This window comes from Oncorhynchus kisutch, linkage group LG13, assembly GCF_002021735.2.
Source record: "Oncorhynchus kisutch isolate 150728-3 linkage group LG13, Okis_V2, whole genome shotgun sequence".
Classification (NCBI taxonomy): Eukaryota; Metazoa; Chordata; class Actinopteri; order Salmoniformes; family Salmonidae; genus Oncorhynchus; species Oncorhynchus kisutch.
In genome coordinates, this window is record NC_034186.2 from 46,987,993 (window position 1) to 47,005,821 (window position 17,829).

Consider the following 17,829-nt stretch of genomic DNA (forward strand, 5'->3'; position numbering starts at 1 on the left):
TCGTGCTGCGTGAGGCAAATGGTGGTCACAGCAGGCAGATACTGATTGGATTTCTGATCCACACCCCACCCCTAATTTTTAAAATTGTTATAAGGGATCTGTGACCAACAGATGCATGTCATGTGAAATCCATATTAGGCCCTAATTCATTTATTTCAATTGACTGATTTTCCTTATCTTTGAAATTGTTGCATTTATATTTTTGTTCAGTATATTAGTGTGCATGTAAACGTACTCAATGTGAAATTTTACAGCTCTACGACCATTTTAAAATTGAGCCTTAAAATAGGGGAAGTCCATAAGTGTTCCTCAGGAAACACTTGGTTGTCTCTACTGATCGCTTGTCAATGTTTCTGATATTAGCTTATTCCGAAATGACAACTGATATTCTATATTCATGTCGAACATGGCTTCTCCTTTTTGGCTCCTTTACCTCGTAGTTAAAAATCTGATTGGATTTAATAGGTGAGGGCAGCATGTTTCAAATTAAAGTGCTTTCACCTATGTGGTTACATTGCCTTCAGAAAGTATTCACACCCATTTTTACACCTTTTTTATGTTACAGACTGAATTTAAAATTGATTAAATTGAGATTTGTTGTCACTGACGTACACACAATATCCCATAATGTCAGTGTAATGATGTTTTTAGAATATTTGACAAATGTTATAAAACAATGAAAAGCTAAAATGTCTTGAGTGAATAAGTATTCAACCACTTTATTATGGCAAGCCTAAAGTTTCATGGACTCGTTCTGTGGGCAATAAGTGTTTAATGTGATTTAAAAAAAATAACTACCTCATCTCTGTACCCCACACATACAATTATCTGAAAGGTCCCTCAGTCAAGCAGTGAATTTCAACCACAAAGACCAGGGAAGTTATCCAATGCCTCGCAAGGAAGGGTAGCTATTGGTAGATGGGTAAAAAAACAAACAGACCTTGACCATCCCTTTGAGCATTGAAGTTATTAATTCCTCTTTAGATGGTGTATCAATATACCCAGTCACTACAAACATACAGGTGTCCTTCCTAACTCAGTTGCCGGAAAGGAAGGAAACCACTCAGAGATTTTAGGAAAATAGGAGAGAACTGTTTTAAAGTCACCAATCAAAGTCATGAAACTTTCAGGATGGATCAACAACATTGTAGTTACTCCACAATACTAACCTAATTGACAGAGTGAAAAGGAAGCGTGTACAGAATAAAATGTGTACATTCAACAACACAAGTTAAACTGCAAAAAAGGTGGCAAAGCAATTGATCCTTTTGTCCTAAATACGAAGTGTTATGTTTGAGGCAAATCCAATACAACATATTACTGAATTCCACTCTTCATATTTTCAATCATAGTGCTGGCTGGATCATGTTATGAGTATGCTTGTAATTGTTAATTAAGGACTGAGGAATTTTTCAGGTATAAAAAAGAAACCGAATGGATCTAAGCACAGGCAAAATCCTAGAGGAAAACCTGGTTCAGTCTGCTTTCCACCAGACACTGGAAGATTAATTCAGCTTTCAGCAGTACAATAACCTAAAACACAAGGCCAAAGCTACAATGGAGTTTCTTACCAAGAAGACAGTGAATGTGGCTGAGTGACAATTTTGACATTTGGGAATCTATGGCAAGATTTAAATGGTTGTCTCGCAATGATCAACAACCAATTTGACAGAGTTTGAAGAATTTAAAGAAGAATAATGGGCAAATGTTGCACAATCCAAGTGTGGAAAGCTCTTAGAGACTTATCCAGAAAGACTCACAGCCATAATCGCTGCCAAAGGTGCTTCTACAAAGTATTTTCTCAGGGGTGTGAATACTTATGGAAATGCAATATTTTTGTATTTCGTTTTCAATACATTTGCATGTTTTCACTTTGTCATTATGGGGTATTGTGTGTAGATGGGGAAACAAAATCCATTTAATCCATTTTGAATTCAGGCTGTAACACAACAAAATGTGGAATAAGTCAAGGGGTGTTAATACTTTCTGATGGCACTGTGTACAGTAAAAGGCTATGAAATAAGGAAATGAAGCACTAAACGCCTATTTTAAAACATCCTATGTTTTTTTAGACCCCTGACTTATCTTAGCCCTTATTAGCCACAGCAGTAATGGATAGGGCAGGAATGTGGCTCTGCATTTCATCTGAGGCCACGGCTAGTTTTGGACACAGACAGCTGAGTGGAACACCGTTGCCTGGCAGAAATATGTATTCTCCTCTGTCAATATTCACTATTTCTCCTTCTGATGAACTTGTAGTTTAAAAAAAATGTAAGGCTGTGTTGCATGTCTTTAAAAATATATATTTTCAATATTATAACCCAATATTTGTCCCCAATTTATTTTTGGTTTGTCTAGATGTTGGATCTTAATTTGCCCCCTTTTGTCGCAGAAGGAATATAATCCTGCAGCAGGAGGATTTGAATGAATGAATTTTTTATATTTAGAATCACAGCCAGGCAGGGGTCAGCTGGAAGTTGTGTTTGTAGGCTATATATTAACTTAGACTGCAGGTCCACTTGGCATCAGTTCAAGTAGTCTATGTAGTAGGCTTCTTGCATTGCTCTTTCAATTTTTGGAGGAACTAGTACTTTTCAAGTTACTCTCTGTGGGCTGTACTTGTACTCTTACTCAAGTAATTTCTGAGGGAAGTAACTTAATTTTTTACTACGTTACATTTTACCAAATCACTTCAGTTACGAAGGTTGATAGATATTTCATGTCATCACTGTCGGAGGAAAGCCTCCAAATTTAGTGATTTTACATGAATCGATGTTATTGGTTCCCCTTTACCCTTTACGTCTGTATGAATGTACCCCTTGACCAATGAAATGTATTCAAAATAGCTTGTCATCATCAAACCCTGTATCTCCACCAAGGCTCTTAAAGTGAAGCGTACGTCTTCATGCCTGAGGATATTTTTGTTTGTGGGTTCTTAGCCAAATGCGATCAGAAGTTTAATTACCTTCTGCCTTTTGTAATATTGTATATTTCTGGAGTAAGAGGTATTTCTCAGATAAAAGTCTGCTGTGTTTTTGAGGGCGAGTGCAAATCAAATGGCCAACTTTGGCTAACCCAGAATCTGACAGACAAAGTTTAATGTGTTTTTAGCTCCCCATATGGTCTCTGCTTGTCATTGGCATAAAGAGTGATCAAATTAATCAGATGTGTGTGTGTGTGTGGCAATAACTAACTAGCTATTACATTAGGTTGCTCACTAGCTAGCTGCAGTGTCAACCATGTAGCTAGCTAACGTTAGCTAGATCAACCAAGACATGAGGTCGAAGGAATTGTCCGTCGAGCTCTGAGACAGAACTCTAGGGAAGGGTACCAAAACATTTCTGCAGCATTGAAGGTCCCCAAGAACACAGTGGCCTACTCATACTTAAATGGAAGAAGTTTGTAACCATCAAGACTCTTCCTAGAGCTGGCTGCCCAGCCAAACTGAGCAAGAACCCAATGGTCACTCTGACAGAGCTCCAGAATTCCTCTTTAGAGATGGGAGAATCTTTCAGAAGAACAACCATCTCTGCAGCACTCCACCAATCAAGACTTTATGCTAGAGTGGCCAGATGGAAGCCACTCCTCAGTAAAAGGCAAATGACAGCCCGCTTGGAGTATGCCAAAAGGCACCTAAAGAACTCTCAGACCATGAGAAACAATACTCTCTCCTGAATGAATGCCTAGTGTCACGCCTGGAGGAAATCTGGCACCATCCCTATGGTGGTGCCAGCATCATGCTGTGGGGATGTTTTTCTGAGGCAGGGACTGGGAGACTAGTAAGGATAGAGAGAAAGATGAATGGAGAAAAGTACAGAGATCCTTGATGAAAACCTACTCCAGAGCGCTCAGGACCTCAGACTGGGGAGAACGTTCACCTTCCAACAGGACAATGACCCTAATCACACAGCCAAGACAACGCAGGAGTGGCTTCGGGACAAGTCTTTGAGTGTCCTTCAGTGGCCCAGCCAGGCTGGACTTGAACCCAGTCGAACATCTCTAGAGATACCTGAAAATAGCTGCAATGCTCCCCATCCAACTTGACGGAGCTTGAGAGGATTGACAGAGAAGAATGGGAGACACTCCCCAAATAGAGGTATGCCATGCTTGAGGCATCATACCCAAGAAGACTTAGTTGTAATATTTTGTTTAATTTGTAATGAATTTGCAAAAAAATGTAAACCTGTTTTTGCTTTGTCATTATGGGGTATTGTGTGTAGATTGAGGGGAAACCATTTTAGAATAAGGCTGTAACGTATCAAAATGTGGATAAAGTCAATGGGTCTGCATACTTTCCAAATGCGCAACCTACAGGAAAGTTTAATTACAAACTTTTTTCAAAGTGCTGGTAGTGCGTTCAGATTTCTATCACTGAAGCATGTGCACAAGATAAAAATCCATGCACGAGACGCATGCATTCTAGCCGAGCTCGTGCACGTGTTTACATGGTTCTGCACATGCATCAGGTAATAGAAATCTGAACGCATTACCAGCACTTTGAAAATCCTGTGGATAAATTCTCACTCCCCCTTTTTTCTCCCCAATTTTCATGGTATCCAATTGGTAGTTAGTCTTGTCTCATCGCTGCAACTCTCGTACGGACTTGGGAGAGGCGAAGGCCGAGTGCCGTGCGTCCTCCGAAACCCAGCCAAGCCGCAATGCTTCTTGACACAATTCCCACTTAAACCGGAAGCCAGCCACACCAATGTGTCGGAGGAAACACCGTACACCTGGCGACCGTGTCAGCACGCACTGCGCCCGGCCCGCCACAGGAGTCACTTATGCTCGATGGGACAAAGACATCCCTGTCGGCCAAACCCTCCCCTAACCCGGATGACAGTGGGCCAATTGTGCGCCGCCCCATTGGTCTCCTGGCTGCGACAGAGCCTTGACTCGAACCCATAATCTCTAGTGGCACAGCTAGCACTTCGATGCAGTGCCTTAGACCACTGCGCCACTCGGGAGGCCTGTCTCACATTCCTACCGCCAAAAGGACCAACCGCATGGACAACCGGTAAAGTACGTTTAAAATATAATTTTATTCAACATTCTGGCAATGTAGAGGTCGTGAGAGGGAACCTTCCTAATTAAAATGCAAATTTTTGCCCAAAGTAGAATTCAATGCAATTCAACATCGGGTTTCTAGGCAATCTCACGCTCTCTGTGTGTATGTCTAAATGAATTTCTCATCAAAGTTTGCCTTCACCCCCACCACCCCTCTAGTTTCTTAACTCCCAAAGAGGAGGAAGAATGTGGTCTTCCTGAGCATACTGCACAAAATGGCTGAGATCAGTGATCGTGAGGACCGGAAGCCAGCCATCATCCTGGACTACATGGACAACCTGGACAAGGTGAATGGAACTTACAGCTGCAGGATGATTACTGCCCACTGGCCCCTGTTCATCTTCCATAACATCATTGATATGTCCTCATATAATGCCTTCGTGATATGGAACAAGATCAACCCTACCTGGATGCCTGATAAGCGGAACAAGAGGAGGGTGTTCCTGGAGTAGCTGGGAAAGGCACTTGCAACCCCACACATTCAAAGAAGGGAGGGCCTCCTCCACACAGCAGCCTCTTCATCGCTTGTGAAAGCTGTTCGGGGGGCTGAATCTTGTTCTGATGCCAATTCTGCCCCCCAAAGAAGGACTGTAAAACAAATAATATGTGCTGCACATGTGAGAAATGCATCTGAAAAGTCCATGCACACACACTTGCATATTGGCATATGTGCTAATTAGAGTTGATTGATTTATGTTATTCACGTTTTTGTTTTGTATCTATCTTGTTTTATTCTTATTGATTGTTGTTTTTCATGTTGTGAGTGGGGGCAATGTTTTAAAAATGGGAGAAGACTAGTATTTTGTAGTTGAATTCCTCATTGTACAGTGTATATAAGAATATATCATTATGTTGCCAAAAAAACTTCAATAAAATGCATTCAAAACTACTTTCTGCACATTTCTAATACTATCTTAGATTATAAATGTGCTATCTCTTGTTAAAAAAACAGAGTGGTGTCCACTGATTTAAATGCAGTCTTTCTGCATTGTGAAGAGGGAAAACTCAGATATTCACAACGTTTGTGATGAATGACAGGTTGGTTCTTCATGCAAAATAGATTTGGGGTTAAATTCAATTAAGCTGCTTTATTTTAGGGGTTTAGTGAAGGCGGGTCATTTATTTACCTTTAGGACAATGGAGTATACATAATGTTAAGACAACACAAGGGTTAAATGTGCTCTCATTTAACAAATGTGCCATTTTGGCATTTTTCATTGCCTAGATGGCTAGCTGCTGCATATCAACTTGTCTTGCTTGAGCAGTGTAAATTGTTGCTAATCCAATCTGTACAATACAGCCCTGAATCCTCAAGTATTTACTATACAGATTACCGACATAGAGGCTCTACACTACAGCACCTGCTGTTGTGAGATTTATGATTAATCTCACACAGCCAATAAAGACCGTCATGATTGTCTGCAGATTGACTGCTTGTTTTTGTGGGGAAAGGATCTCAAGGATAATTTGTACTTGTTTCTGCTTGATTAAATTTGTTTTTCTATTGAAAAACGAAGACGGCAAAGCCCTTTTCAAGTCGAAACAAATCCTAACTTGAGTAGCTGAAATCGCCTTGGAAATTGTTGGAAATTGGCCTCATGATATTCAGAATGTTTATTAGCAGAATCAGATTTTTTTTCCTGAAGTACCACCAATCACATTTCAATGGTTTTGGTTTGGTGTCTTGTCTTGCTGCACCCTTAGACAGGTGACAAATCATTCACTGTGTGTGTGTGTGTGTGACCCCTTGTTCTCATTCCAGCACCAGCCAAAGGGTATCTCTCTCAAGATGTTCAAAGCCCTGGTTAGCAATGGCCACCCGGAGTTCTCCTCCAACAGACAGCAAGACGCACAGAAGTTTTTCCTGCATCTCATCAACCTGGTGGAGGTATGCATGTATGGCTTCATACGTGTTTTCTATAAGTAGGAGCGTGTTACGGTGTATTTGTAATCATATAAATTACTCTAAAAGGCACGTAGCGATGAATACAGTATGCCATTGTTGAGGTACAGCAATTGGCAAACAGTCACTGGTGTTCAATAAAAGGCTCATAAGCATACACGGTATCTAATGGCACTGGCTTTTCAGCTTGTCTTTCAGTGATGGCCTTAATAAAAGTTTAAAAAAAATAGCTTTCATGAAATGGCTACCGTGAAGCATTTTTCCAGCATGTCGGTGCATCTCTGACTCGTCACACGTCAATCGGAACCCTGGGGGAGAGGAAGCGGGACTGTTTTTGACGAAACGCAGCACCCTGTCCCCGGGCCGGCAGACACACACTTGTGCTCTGAAGTGACTTTCTCAACCGGGTTAAATTTAGACTGCCCCTGTCGGTTGCACTGGCCAGATAATGCTTCCTATTCTGCCCGAAGTCAACACAGAAACATGCTCAGACTAGAAACCCGCAACTTTCTCTGCTCTTGCCCTTGACCAAAACAATCGAGCCAAAAATCAGTTTACTAGACTCCGTTGCATGGCTGATTTTATCTATTGTCAATTGTTGTTAAAAGTCAACTTCATGTTAATATAAGTAAAAAATCAATGTTTTTTTTTCTTAGCTTCAGAGTACCTTTTCTAATTTAAATGGGGCCCTATGTTTTTACCTTTTTTAATTTGAGTTGAGTGTATAATTTGTGGGCATAATCAGCTGTCCTTAGCCTGTGTGGAGGAACTGAGTTGGTTAGACTGAGATAGGCAGACTCTAACAGTGGCCTTCAAGTTTAGCCTGCCAGCCAGCCAGTTAGAATACGCCACTGGAGTTGGGAGTAGAGCTATAACCTTAGAATTTCTGTAGCCTCTTAGAATAGAAAAGCTGCTGATGTGACACTCCATACAAGCCAAACGGTTTTAATTTAAGACCCATTTCCCCATGAGTCCTCAAATAAATTAAACAAGTTTCGTCCCCAATGACCCCCCCCCCCCCCCCCCCAATAAACATCTGCGTACCTCTTTGAGTTATACTTGCGTCCCCCTGTCTTTCTTCGTTGGTCAATCTTTGACTGTGTGTAATTGACCACATGACAACAGGATGTTTGGCATGGCCCCCTTGTGATATATACAGTATATATACATTTATTACACACACACAGTTGAAGTCGGGAGTTTACATACACAGGTTGGAGTCATTAAAACTATAGTTTTGGCAAGTCAGTTAGGACATCTACTTTGCATGACACCAAGTAATTTTTCCAAAAATTGTTTACAGATTATTTCACTTGTAATTCGCTGTATCACAATTCCAGTGGGTCAGAAGTTTACTTACACTTTTTATTTTTTTTATTTCACCTTTATTTAACCAGGTAGGCTAGTTGAGAACAAGTTCTCATTTGCAACTGCGACCTGGCCAAGATAAAGCATAGCAGTGTGAGCATACAACAAAGAGTTACACATGGAGTAAACAATTAACAAGTCAATAACACAGTAGAAAACAAAGGGGGGGTCTATATACAATGTGTGCAAAAGGCATGAGGAGGTAGGCAAATAATTACAATTTTGCAGATTAACACTGGAGTGATAAAAGATCAGATGGTCATGTACAGGTAGAGATATTGGTGAGCAGAAAAGTAAATAAATAAAAACAGTATGGGGATGAGGTAGGTGAAAAGGGTGGGCTATTTACCAATAGACTATGTACAGCTGCAGCGATCGGTTAGCTGCTCAGATAGCTGATGTTTGAAGTTGGTGAGGGAGATGAAAGTCTCCAACTTCAGCGATTTTTGCAATTCGTTCCAGTCACAGGCAGCAGAGTACTGGAACGAAAGGCGGCCAAATGAGGTGTTGGCTTTAGGGATGATCAGTGAGATACACCTGCTGGAGCGTGTGCTACGGATGGGTGTTGCCATCGTGACCAGTGAGCTGAGATAAGGCGGAGCTTTACCTAGCATAGACTTGTAGATGACCTGGAGCCAGTGGGTCTGGCGACGAATATGTAGCGAGGGCCAGCCGACTAGAGCATACAAGTCGCAGTGGTGGGTGGTATAAGGTGCTTTAGTGACAAAACGGATGGCACTGTGATAGACTGCATCCAGTTTGCTGAGTAGAGTGTTGGAAGCCATTTTGTAGATGACATCGCCGAAGTCGAGGATCGGTAGGATAGTCAGTTTTACTAGGGTAAGCTTGGCGGCTTGAGTGAAGGAGGCTTTGTTGCGGAATAGAAAGCCGACTCTTGATTTGATTTTCGATTGGAGATGTTTGATATGAGTCTGGAAGGAGAGTTTGCAGTCTAGCCAGACACCTAGGTACTTATAGACGTCCACATATTCTAGGTCGGAACCATCCAGGGTGGTGATGCTAGTCGGGCATGCAGGTGCAGGCAGCGACCGGTTGAAAAGCATGCATTTGGTTTTACTAGCGTTTAAGAGCAGTTGGAGGCCACGGAAGGAGTGTTGTATGGCATTGAAGCTTGTTTGGAGGTTAGATAGCACAGTGTCCAAAGACGGGCCGAAAGTATATAGAATGGTGTCGTCTGCGTAGAGGTGGATCAGGGAATCGCCCGCAGCAAGAGCAACATCATTGATATACACAGAGAAAAGAGTCGGCCCGAGAATTGAACCCTGTGGCACCCCCATAGAGACTGCCAGAGGACCGGACAGCATGCCCTCCGATTTGACACACTGAACTCTGTCTGCAAAGTAATTGGTGAACCAGGCAAGGCAGTCATCCGAAAAACCGAGGCTACTGAGTCTGCCGATAAGAATATGGTGATTGACAGAGTCGAAAGCCTTGGCAAGGTCGATGAAGACTGCTGCACAGTACTGTCTTTTATCGATGGCGGTTATGATGTCGTTTAGTACCTTGAGTGTGGCTGAGGTGCACCCATGACCGGCTCGGAAACCAGATTGCACAGCGGAGAAGGTACGGTGGGATTCGAGATGGTCAGTGACCTGTTTGTTGACTTGGCTTTCGAAGACCTTAGATAGGCAGGGCAGGATGGATATAGGTCTGTAACAGTTTGGGTCCAGGGTGTCTCCCCCTTTGAAGAGGGGGATGACTGCGGCAGCTTTCCAATCCTTGGGGATCTCAGACGAGATGAAAGAGAGGTTGAACAGGCTGGTAATAGGGGTTGCGACAATGGTGGCAGATAGTTTCAGAAATAGAGGGTCCAGATTGTCAAGCCCAGCTGATTTGTACGGGTCCAGGTTTTGCAGCTCTTTCAGAACATCTGCTATCTGGATTTGGGTAAAGGAGAACCTGGAGAGGCTTGGGCGAGGAGCTGCGGGGGGGGCGGAGCTGTTGGCCGAGGTTGAAGTAGCCAGGCGGAAGGCATGGCCAGCCGTTGAGAAATGCTTATTGAAGTTTTCGATAATCATGGATTTATCAGTGGTGACCGTGTTACCTAGCCTCAGTGCAGTGGGCAGCTGGGAGGAGGTGCTCTTGTTCTCCATGGACTTCACAGTGTCCCAGAACTTTTTGGAGTTGGAGCTACAGGATGCAAACTTCTGCCTGAAGAAGCTGGCCTTAGCTTTCCTGACTGACTGCGTGTATTGGTTCCGGACTTCCCTGAACAGTTGCATATCACGGGGACTATTCGATGCTATTGCAGTCCACCACAGGATGTTTTTGTGCTGGTCGAGGGCAGTCAGGTCTGGGGTGAACCAAGGGCTGTATCTGTTCTTAGTTCTGCATTTTTTGAACGGAGCATGCTTATCTAAAATGGTGAGGAAGTTACTTTTAAAGAATGACCAGGCATCCTCAACTGACGGGATGAGGTCAATGTCCTTCCAGGATACCCGGGCCAGGTCGATTAGAAAGGCCTGCTCACAGAAGTGTTTTAGGGAGCGTTTGACAGTGATGAGGGGTGGTCGTTTGACTGCGGCTCCGTAGCGGATACAGGCAATGAGGCAGTGATCGCTGAGATCCTGGTTGAAGACAGCGGAGGTGTATTTGGAGGGCCAGTTGGTCAGGATGACGTCTATGAGGGTGCCCTTGTTTACAGAGTTAGGGTTGTACCTGGTGGGTTCCTTGATGATTTGTGTGAGATTGAGGGCATCTAGCTTAGATTGTAGGACTGGCGGGGTGTTAAGCATATCCCAGTTTAGGTCACCTAACAGAACAAACTCTGAAGCTAGATGGGGGGCGATCAATTCACAAATGGTGTCCAGGGCACAGCTGGGAGCTGAGGGGGGTCGGTAGCAGGCGGCAACCGTGAGAGACTTATTTCTGGAGAGAGTAATTTTCAAAATTAGTAGTTCGAACTGTTTGGGTATGGACCTGGAAAGTATGACATTACTTTGCAGGCTATCTCTGCAGTAAACTGCAACTCCTCCCCCTTTGGCAGTTCTATCTTGACGGAAGATGTTATAGTTGGGTATGGAAATCTCTGAATTTTTGGTGGCCTTCCTGAGCCAGGATTCAGACACAGCAAGGACATCAGGGTTAGCAGAGTGTGCTAAAGCAGTGAGTAAGTCAAACTTAGGGAGGAGGCTTCTGATGTTGACATGCATGAAACCAAGGCTTTTTCGATCACAGAAGTCAACAAATGAGGGTGCCTGGGGACATGCAGGGCCTGGGTTTACCTCCACATCACCCGCGGAACAGAGAAGGAGTAGTATGAGGGTGCGGCTAAAGGCTATCAAAACTGGTCGCCTAGAGCGTTGGGGACAGAGAATAAGAGGAGCAGGTTTCTGGGCATGGTAGAATATATTCAGGGCATAATGCGCAGACAGGGGTATGGTGGGGTGCGGGTACAGCGGAGGTAAGCCCAGGCACTGGGTGATGATGAGAGAGGTTGTATCTCTGGACATGCTGGTAGTAATGGGTGAGGTCACCGCATGTGTGGGAGGTGGGACAAAGGAGTTATCAGGGGTATGAAGAGTGGAACTAGGGGCTCCATTGTGAACTAAAACAATGATAACTAACCTGAACAACAGTATACAAGGCATATTGACATTTGAGAGAGACATACAGCGAGGCATACAGTAATCACAGGTGTTGAATTGGGAAAGCTAGCTAAAACAGTAGGTGAGACAACAGCTAATCAGCTAGCACAACAACAGCAGGTAAAATGGCGTAGACTAGGCAACGGGGCCAACAGATAAAACAAACAAGCAGAATGGAGTACCGTGATTTATGGACAGTCCAGCGTGCATCAGCTATGTAGCCAAGAGATCAGTGTCCAGGGGGCAGCGGTGGATGGGGAAGGGAAGCTGGACTGGCGAGTGTTATCCAGGTTAAAAAAAACGAACAATGACTAAATAGCTTGTAGCTAGTTAGCTGGTTAGCTTCTGGAGGTTCTTGAGTGTGTTCTAAAAATAAATAAAAAATAATAGCGATTCCGTATCACATTGGCTGAGGCAGGTTTCCGGAAGGTATAAACAAATTAAAAGTCAAAAGAGATAGAAAGTAAATATGGGTCCGGTGGGCGTTTGGGACGCGGCGATTCAGGCGGTTAGCAGGCCTGTGCTAACAAGCTAACAGTTTGTAGGCCCGGGCTAGACAAGGTAGCAGTTAGCGGACCGGAGCTGGACAAGCTAGCAGTTAGCAGGCCGAATTAGCAAGCAGGGAGATAGCGAGGGCTAGAGAGTTAGCCTTTGGGGGACGTCGCGATGGGGTGAGTCTGTTTATTCCTCTTCATGCGGTGACATCGATAGACCGGTCGTGGGCCCGGGTATTGTAGCTCAGGAGTATGCTACGGTGGTAGCGCAGGCCGGGCTAGCTTCAAGCTAAGTGGGTGGAAACGCTAGCCAGGGGTAATCATCCGGGGTTGCGGTTTAGCTAGATAGCTAGTTGTGAAGATCCAGCGTATTTGGAAGCTTAGGTTTAGCAAAATGTTTTTAAAGGGATAGCTATGTAAAAAACGAAAAATATGTAAAAAAACGAAAAATAAACAAAATATAAACAAAATATACAGGGACACGACACGACAGGATGACTTACTGCTACGCCATCTTGGACCTTTCACTAAGTTGACTGTGCCTTTAAACCGCTTGGAAAATTCCAGAAAATGTATGTCATGGCTTTAGAAGCTTCTGATGAGTTAATTGACATCATTTGATTCAATTGGAGGTGTACCTGTGGAAGTATTTCAAGGCCTACCTTCAAACTCAGTGACTCTTTGCTTGATATCAAGGGAAAATCAAAAGAAATCAGCCAAGACCTCAGACGTTCATCTGTACGAACAATAGTATGCAAGTATAAACACCATGGGACCACGCAGCCGTCATACCGTTCAGGAAGGAGACGCGTTCTGTCTCCTATATATGAACGTACTTTGGTGCAAAAAGTGCAAATCAATCCAAGAACAACAGCAAAGGACCTTGTGAAGGAGCTGGAAGAAACGGGTACAAAAGTATTTATATCCAAAGGTCCTATATCGACATGACCTGAAAAGCCTACAGGCGTACAGAGGCCCATTATCAGCAACCATCATTCCTGTGTTCCAGTGATATGTTGTGTTAACTAATCCAAGTTTATCATTTTAAAAAGCTTATTGATCATTAGAAAACCCATTTGCAATTATGTTAGCACAGCTGAAAACTATTGTGCTCATTAAAGAAGCAATAAAACAGGCCTTTTTTTCTGAGAAATGAAGGCTATCCCATGTGAGAAATTGCCAAGAAACTGAAGATCTCATACAACGCTGTGTACTACTTCTTTCACAGAACAGTGCAAACTGGCCCAGACCAGAATAGAAAGAGGAATGGGAGGCCCCGGTGCACAACTGAGCAAGAGGACAAACTATCCCTCTCAGCACGGCCTGGACTGCGCAAAAATGCAAATGCTTTCCGTTTGAGTTATATTAGGTTTTATTTTCATCGTTTGAAATGGGTAAAGTGTTGAGACAACCAAGATCACAGTTTTAGACCACTTACCAGCAATTTGTTGTTATCCTGTTGAAAAAGTGCAGCCCTTGATCTTGGTATTTATTTCTAATAATAATATAATAATAATAATAAAGTTACAAAAACGGACAAAATAATGGTATTGTGGCCATCATGAAGCAATGAAAGACATTACGGGACATCAATAGGTAGGCTATTAAAAGACTACTGCCTTAGTGTTGCGTATATTGACTCCACTATCATGCATGCCCACTCCTCTTTCTATTCTGGTCAGACACAGTTTGCACTGTTCTGTGAAAGAAGTAGTACACAGCCTTGTGCGAGCTCTTCAGTTTCTGGCCAATTTCTCACATGGAATAGCCTTCATTTGTCAGAACAAGAATATACTGAGGAGTTTCAGAAGACAGTTCTTTGTTTCTGGCCATTTTGAGCCTGTAATCGAATCCACAAATGCTGATGCTCCAGATACGCAACTAGTCTAGAGAAGGCCAGTTTTATTGCATCTTTAATCAGAACAACAGCTTTCAGCTGTGCTAACGTAATTGCAAAAGGGTTTTCTAATGATCAATTAACCTTTTAAAATGATAAAGTTGGATTAGCTAACACAACGTGCCATTGAAACACAGGAGTGATGGTTGCTGATAATGGGCCTCTTACGCCTATGTAGATATTCCATAAAAAATCTGCCGTTTCCAGCTATAATAGTCATTTACGACATTACAATGTCTACACTGTATTTCTGATCAATTTGATGTTATTTTAATGGACAAAACATGTAACTTTCTTTCAAATAATAGGACATTTCTAAGTGACCCCAAACTTTTGAACGGTAGCGTGTATATGTAGTACCAGTCAAAAGTTTGGACACCTACTCATTCAAGGTTTAAAAACATATATTATTATTATTATTTAAAAAACATTTTTTTTTCTACATTGTAGTGAAGGCATCAAAACTATGAAAAAAAACATTGAATCATGTAGTAATCAAAAAAGTGTTAAACAAATTCAAATATATAGTTTATATTTGAGATTCTTCAAAGTAGCCACGCTTTGCCTTGATGACAAGTCAGGAGATTGAGGAGGCCAGGTCATCTGATGCAGCACTCCATCACTCTCCTTCTTGGTCAAATAGCCTTTACACAGCCTGGAGGTGTGTTTGGTCATTGTCCTATTGAAAAACAAATGATAGTCCCACTAAGCGCAAACCAGATGGGATGGCATAAGACACGGCGGTTGGAACCAAACATCAGACCAAAGGACAGATTTCCACCGGTCTAATGTCCATTGCTCGTGTTTCTTGGCCCCAAGCAAATCTCATCTTATTGGTGTCCTTTAGTAGTGGTTTCTTTGCAACAATTCGAACACGAAGGCCTGATTCACACAGCCTCCTCTGAACAGTTGATGTGTCTGTTACTTGAATTCTGTGAAGCATTTATTTGGGCTGCAATTTCTGAGGCAGGTAACTCAAAATAACTTATCAATTGCAGCAGAGGTAACTCTGGGTCTTCCTTTCCTGTGGTGGTCTACATGAGGCAGTTTCATCATAGCACTTTGTGGTTTTTGCAACTGCACTTGAAGAAACGTTCAAAGTTCTTGAAATTGTCCACATTGACTGATGTTCATGTCTTTAAATTAATGATGGACTGTTGTTTCTCTTTGCTTATTTGAGCTGTTCTTGCCATAATATGGACTTGGTCTTTTGCCAAATAGGGCTATCTTCTGTATACCATTCATGCCTTGTCACATCACAGCTGGTTGGCTCAAACGCATTTAGAAGGAAATTAAATTCCACAAATGAACTTTTAACAAGGCACACCTGTTAATTGAAATGCATTCCAGATGACTACCTCATGAAGCTGGTTGAGAGAATGCAAAGAGTGTGCAAAGCTGTTATCAAGCCAAAGGGTAACTACTTTGCAGAATCTCAATTATAAAATATATTTGGATTTAACACTTTTTTTATTTTTTAGTTACAACATGATTCCATATGTTCTTTCATAGTTTTTATGTCTTCACTATTATTGTAAAAATAACGAAACTGTTGAATGAGTAGTGTGTCCAAACTTTTGACTGGTGTGTGTGTGTTGCTAAGGTTCAAACATGCATGCAATTAATGAAAGTCTCAATGTTCTAATTGATGGGAACAGTTAGTTACATTTCCAAACACTTTTTTAACTGGTAAATTCAATTGCATCCATGAAGACTACGTAAGTATTCAGTATATTCTCTGCATCTTCCCCTGTGTGTCCTTCGCTTTAGAGAAACAGTGTGGGCTTGGAGAACCCCAACAATGCCTTCCGCTACCTGGTGGAGGAGCGCGTGCAGTGTTGCCAGACGCAGAAGGTGCGCTACACCCAGAAGGTGGACTACCTCATGCAGCTCCCGGCCCCCATCGAGGCCGCCTCCAACAGAGGTAAGATCCCACAGGCAGCGGGCTGGCTCCCCCACAGCTCTCCTCTTCAAAGGGCATGGAGGATCAATATCTCTGAATGCCAAAGTGGGTTGGGAGTTTGTGTTTTTAAATGCATACTGTAGATGGTGACTCTTTGCTGAATTACTTAATTGTTGGGAAAATAAGTTACTTCAAATGTCCATTATACAATCACTAAACCCCAATCATCTGAGAGTCCGACAATCGCAAAAGTATTCTAGGAGGTTAAATGGCTTGACGTGTGTGTGACAGAGGAGCTGATAGCGTATGAGGCCAAGCGAAACGAAGCAGAGGAGAACATGAGGGCCCCTCCAGAGCCCGTGAGGGCCCGGATCCCCTTCACAGCGTGCCTGCAGGCCTTCACGGAGCCAGAGAACGTCCCCGACTTCTGGAGCTCGGAGCTGCAGGCCAAATCAGCTGGAGTCAAGTAAGCAAGGTCCTGGTCTAAGGCTGGGAAGAAAGATCGACATCCTACATTGTTGAATTCTCCCGCAGTTTCAACAGTGTGTGGGGATCTATCTTTCTTTCATGACTTGGCTTTTTGGATCCTGCACCTGAGTTATTTTGCACCATAATATAAACCAGTGTTGGTAGGCTACATGATGAATTAACTGTAGGAATTTCACTTTTTTTTAATACCCATACACAAACGACCAAAGATGAATGTAAAGCTGATATTGTACATTGAATGAAAATATAAACAAAATGTTGGTCCCACGTTTAATGAGCTGAAATAAAAGATCCCAGAAATGTTCCACATGCACATAAATATTATTTCTGTCAAATTTTGTGTGCAACTTTGTTTACCTCCCTGTTAGTGAGCATTTCTCCTTTGCCAAGATAATCCATCCACCTGACAGGTGTGGCATATCAAAAAACTGATTAAACATCATGATAATTACACAGGTGCACCTTGTGCTGGGGAAAATAAAAGTCCATTCTAACATGTGCAGTTTTGTCACACAACACAATGCCACAAGTTTTGAGGGTGCGTGCAATTGTCATGGTAACTGCAGGAATGTCCACCAGAGCATTGCATATTTATTTCTCTACCATAAGCCGCATCCAACATAATTTTTGATAATTTGGTAGTACGTCCAACCGGCCTCACAACAGCAGACCACTTGTACGTGGTCGTGTGGGCGAGCGGTTTGCTGATGTCAAGGTTGTGAACAGTGTCCCATGGTAAAGGTGGAGTTGTGGTATTGGCAGGCATAAGCTACGAATAACAAACACAATTGCATTTAATTGATGGCAATTTGAATGCACAGACATACCGTGACGAGATCCAGAGGACCGTTGTCTTACCATTCATCTGCCGCCATCACCTCATGTTTCAGCATGATAATGTACGGTCCCATGTCGCAAGGATCTGTACACAATTCCTGGAAGCTGAAAATGTCCCAGTTCTCCCATGGCCTGCATACTCACCAGACATGTCAACCATTGAGCATATTTGGGATGCTCTGGATTGACGTGTATGACAGTGTGTTCTAGTTCCCGCCAATATCCAGCAACTTTGCACAGACATTGAAGAGGAGTGGGACAACATT

The 17,829-nt window shown here is 42.8% G+C and overlaps 1 protein-coding gene across 8 annotated transcripts in view; it reads left to right on the plus strand.

Moving 5' to 3' along the window:
* The window catches only part of LOC109902259 (ubiquitin carboxyl-terminal hydrolase 13), a 62,887-nt gene that overhangs the window by 29,767 nt on the left and 15,291 nt on the right, over nt 1-17,829 (plus strand). For all 8 annotated transcript variants that reach the window (XM_031786427.1, XM_031786428.1, XM_020498482.2 and 5 more), the window contains 3 exons: nt 6,827-6,952; nt 16,105-16,258; nt 16,529-16,703. In XM_031786427.1, coding sequence (XP_031642287.1) covers nt 6,827-6,952; nt 16,105-16,258; nt 16,529-16,703 — 455 coding nt within the window. The remainder of the gene's footprint in view (nt 1-6,826; nt 6,953-16,104; nt 16,259-16,528; nt 16,704-17,829) is intronic.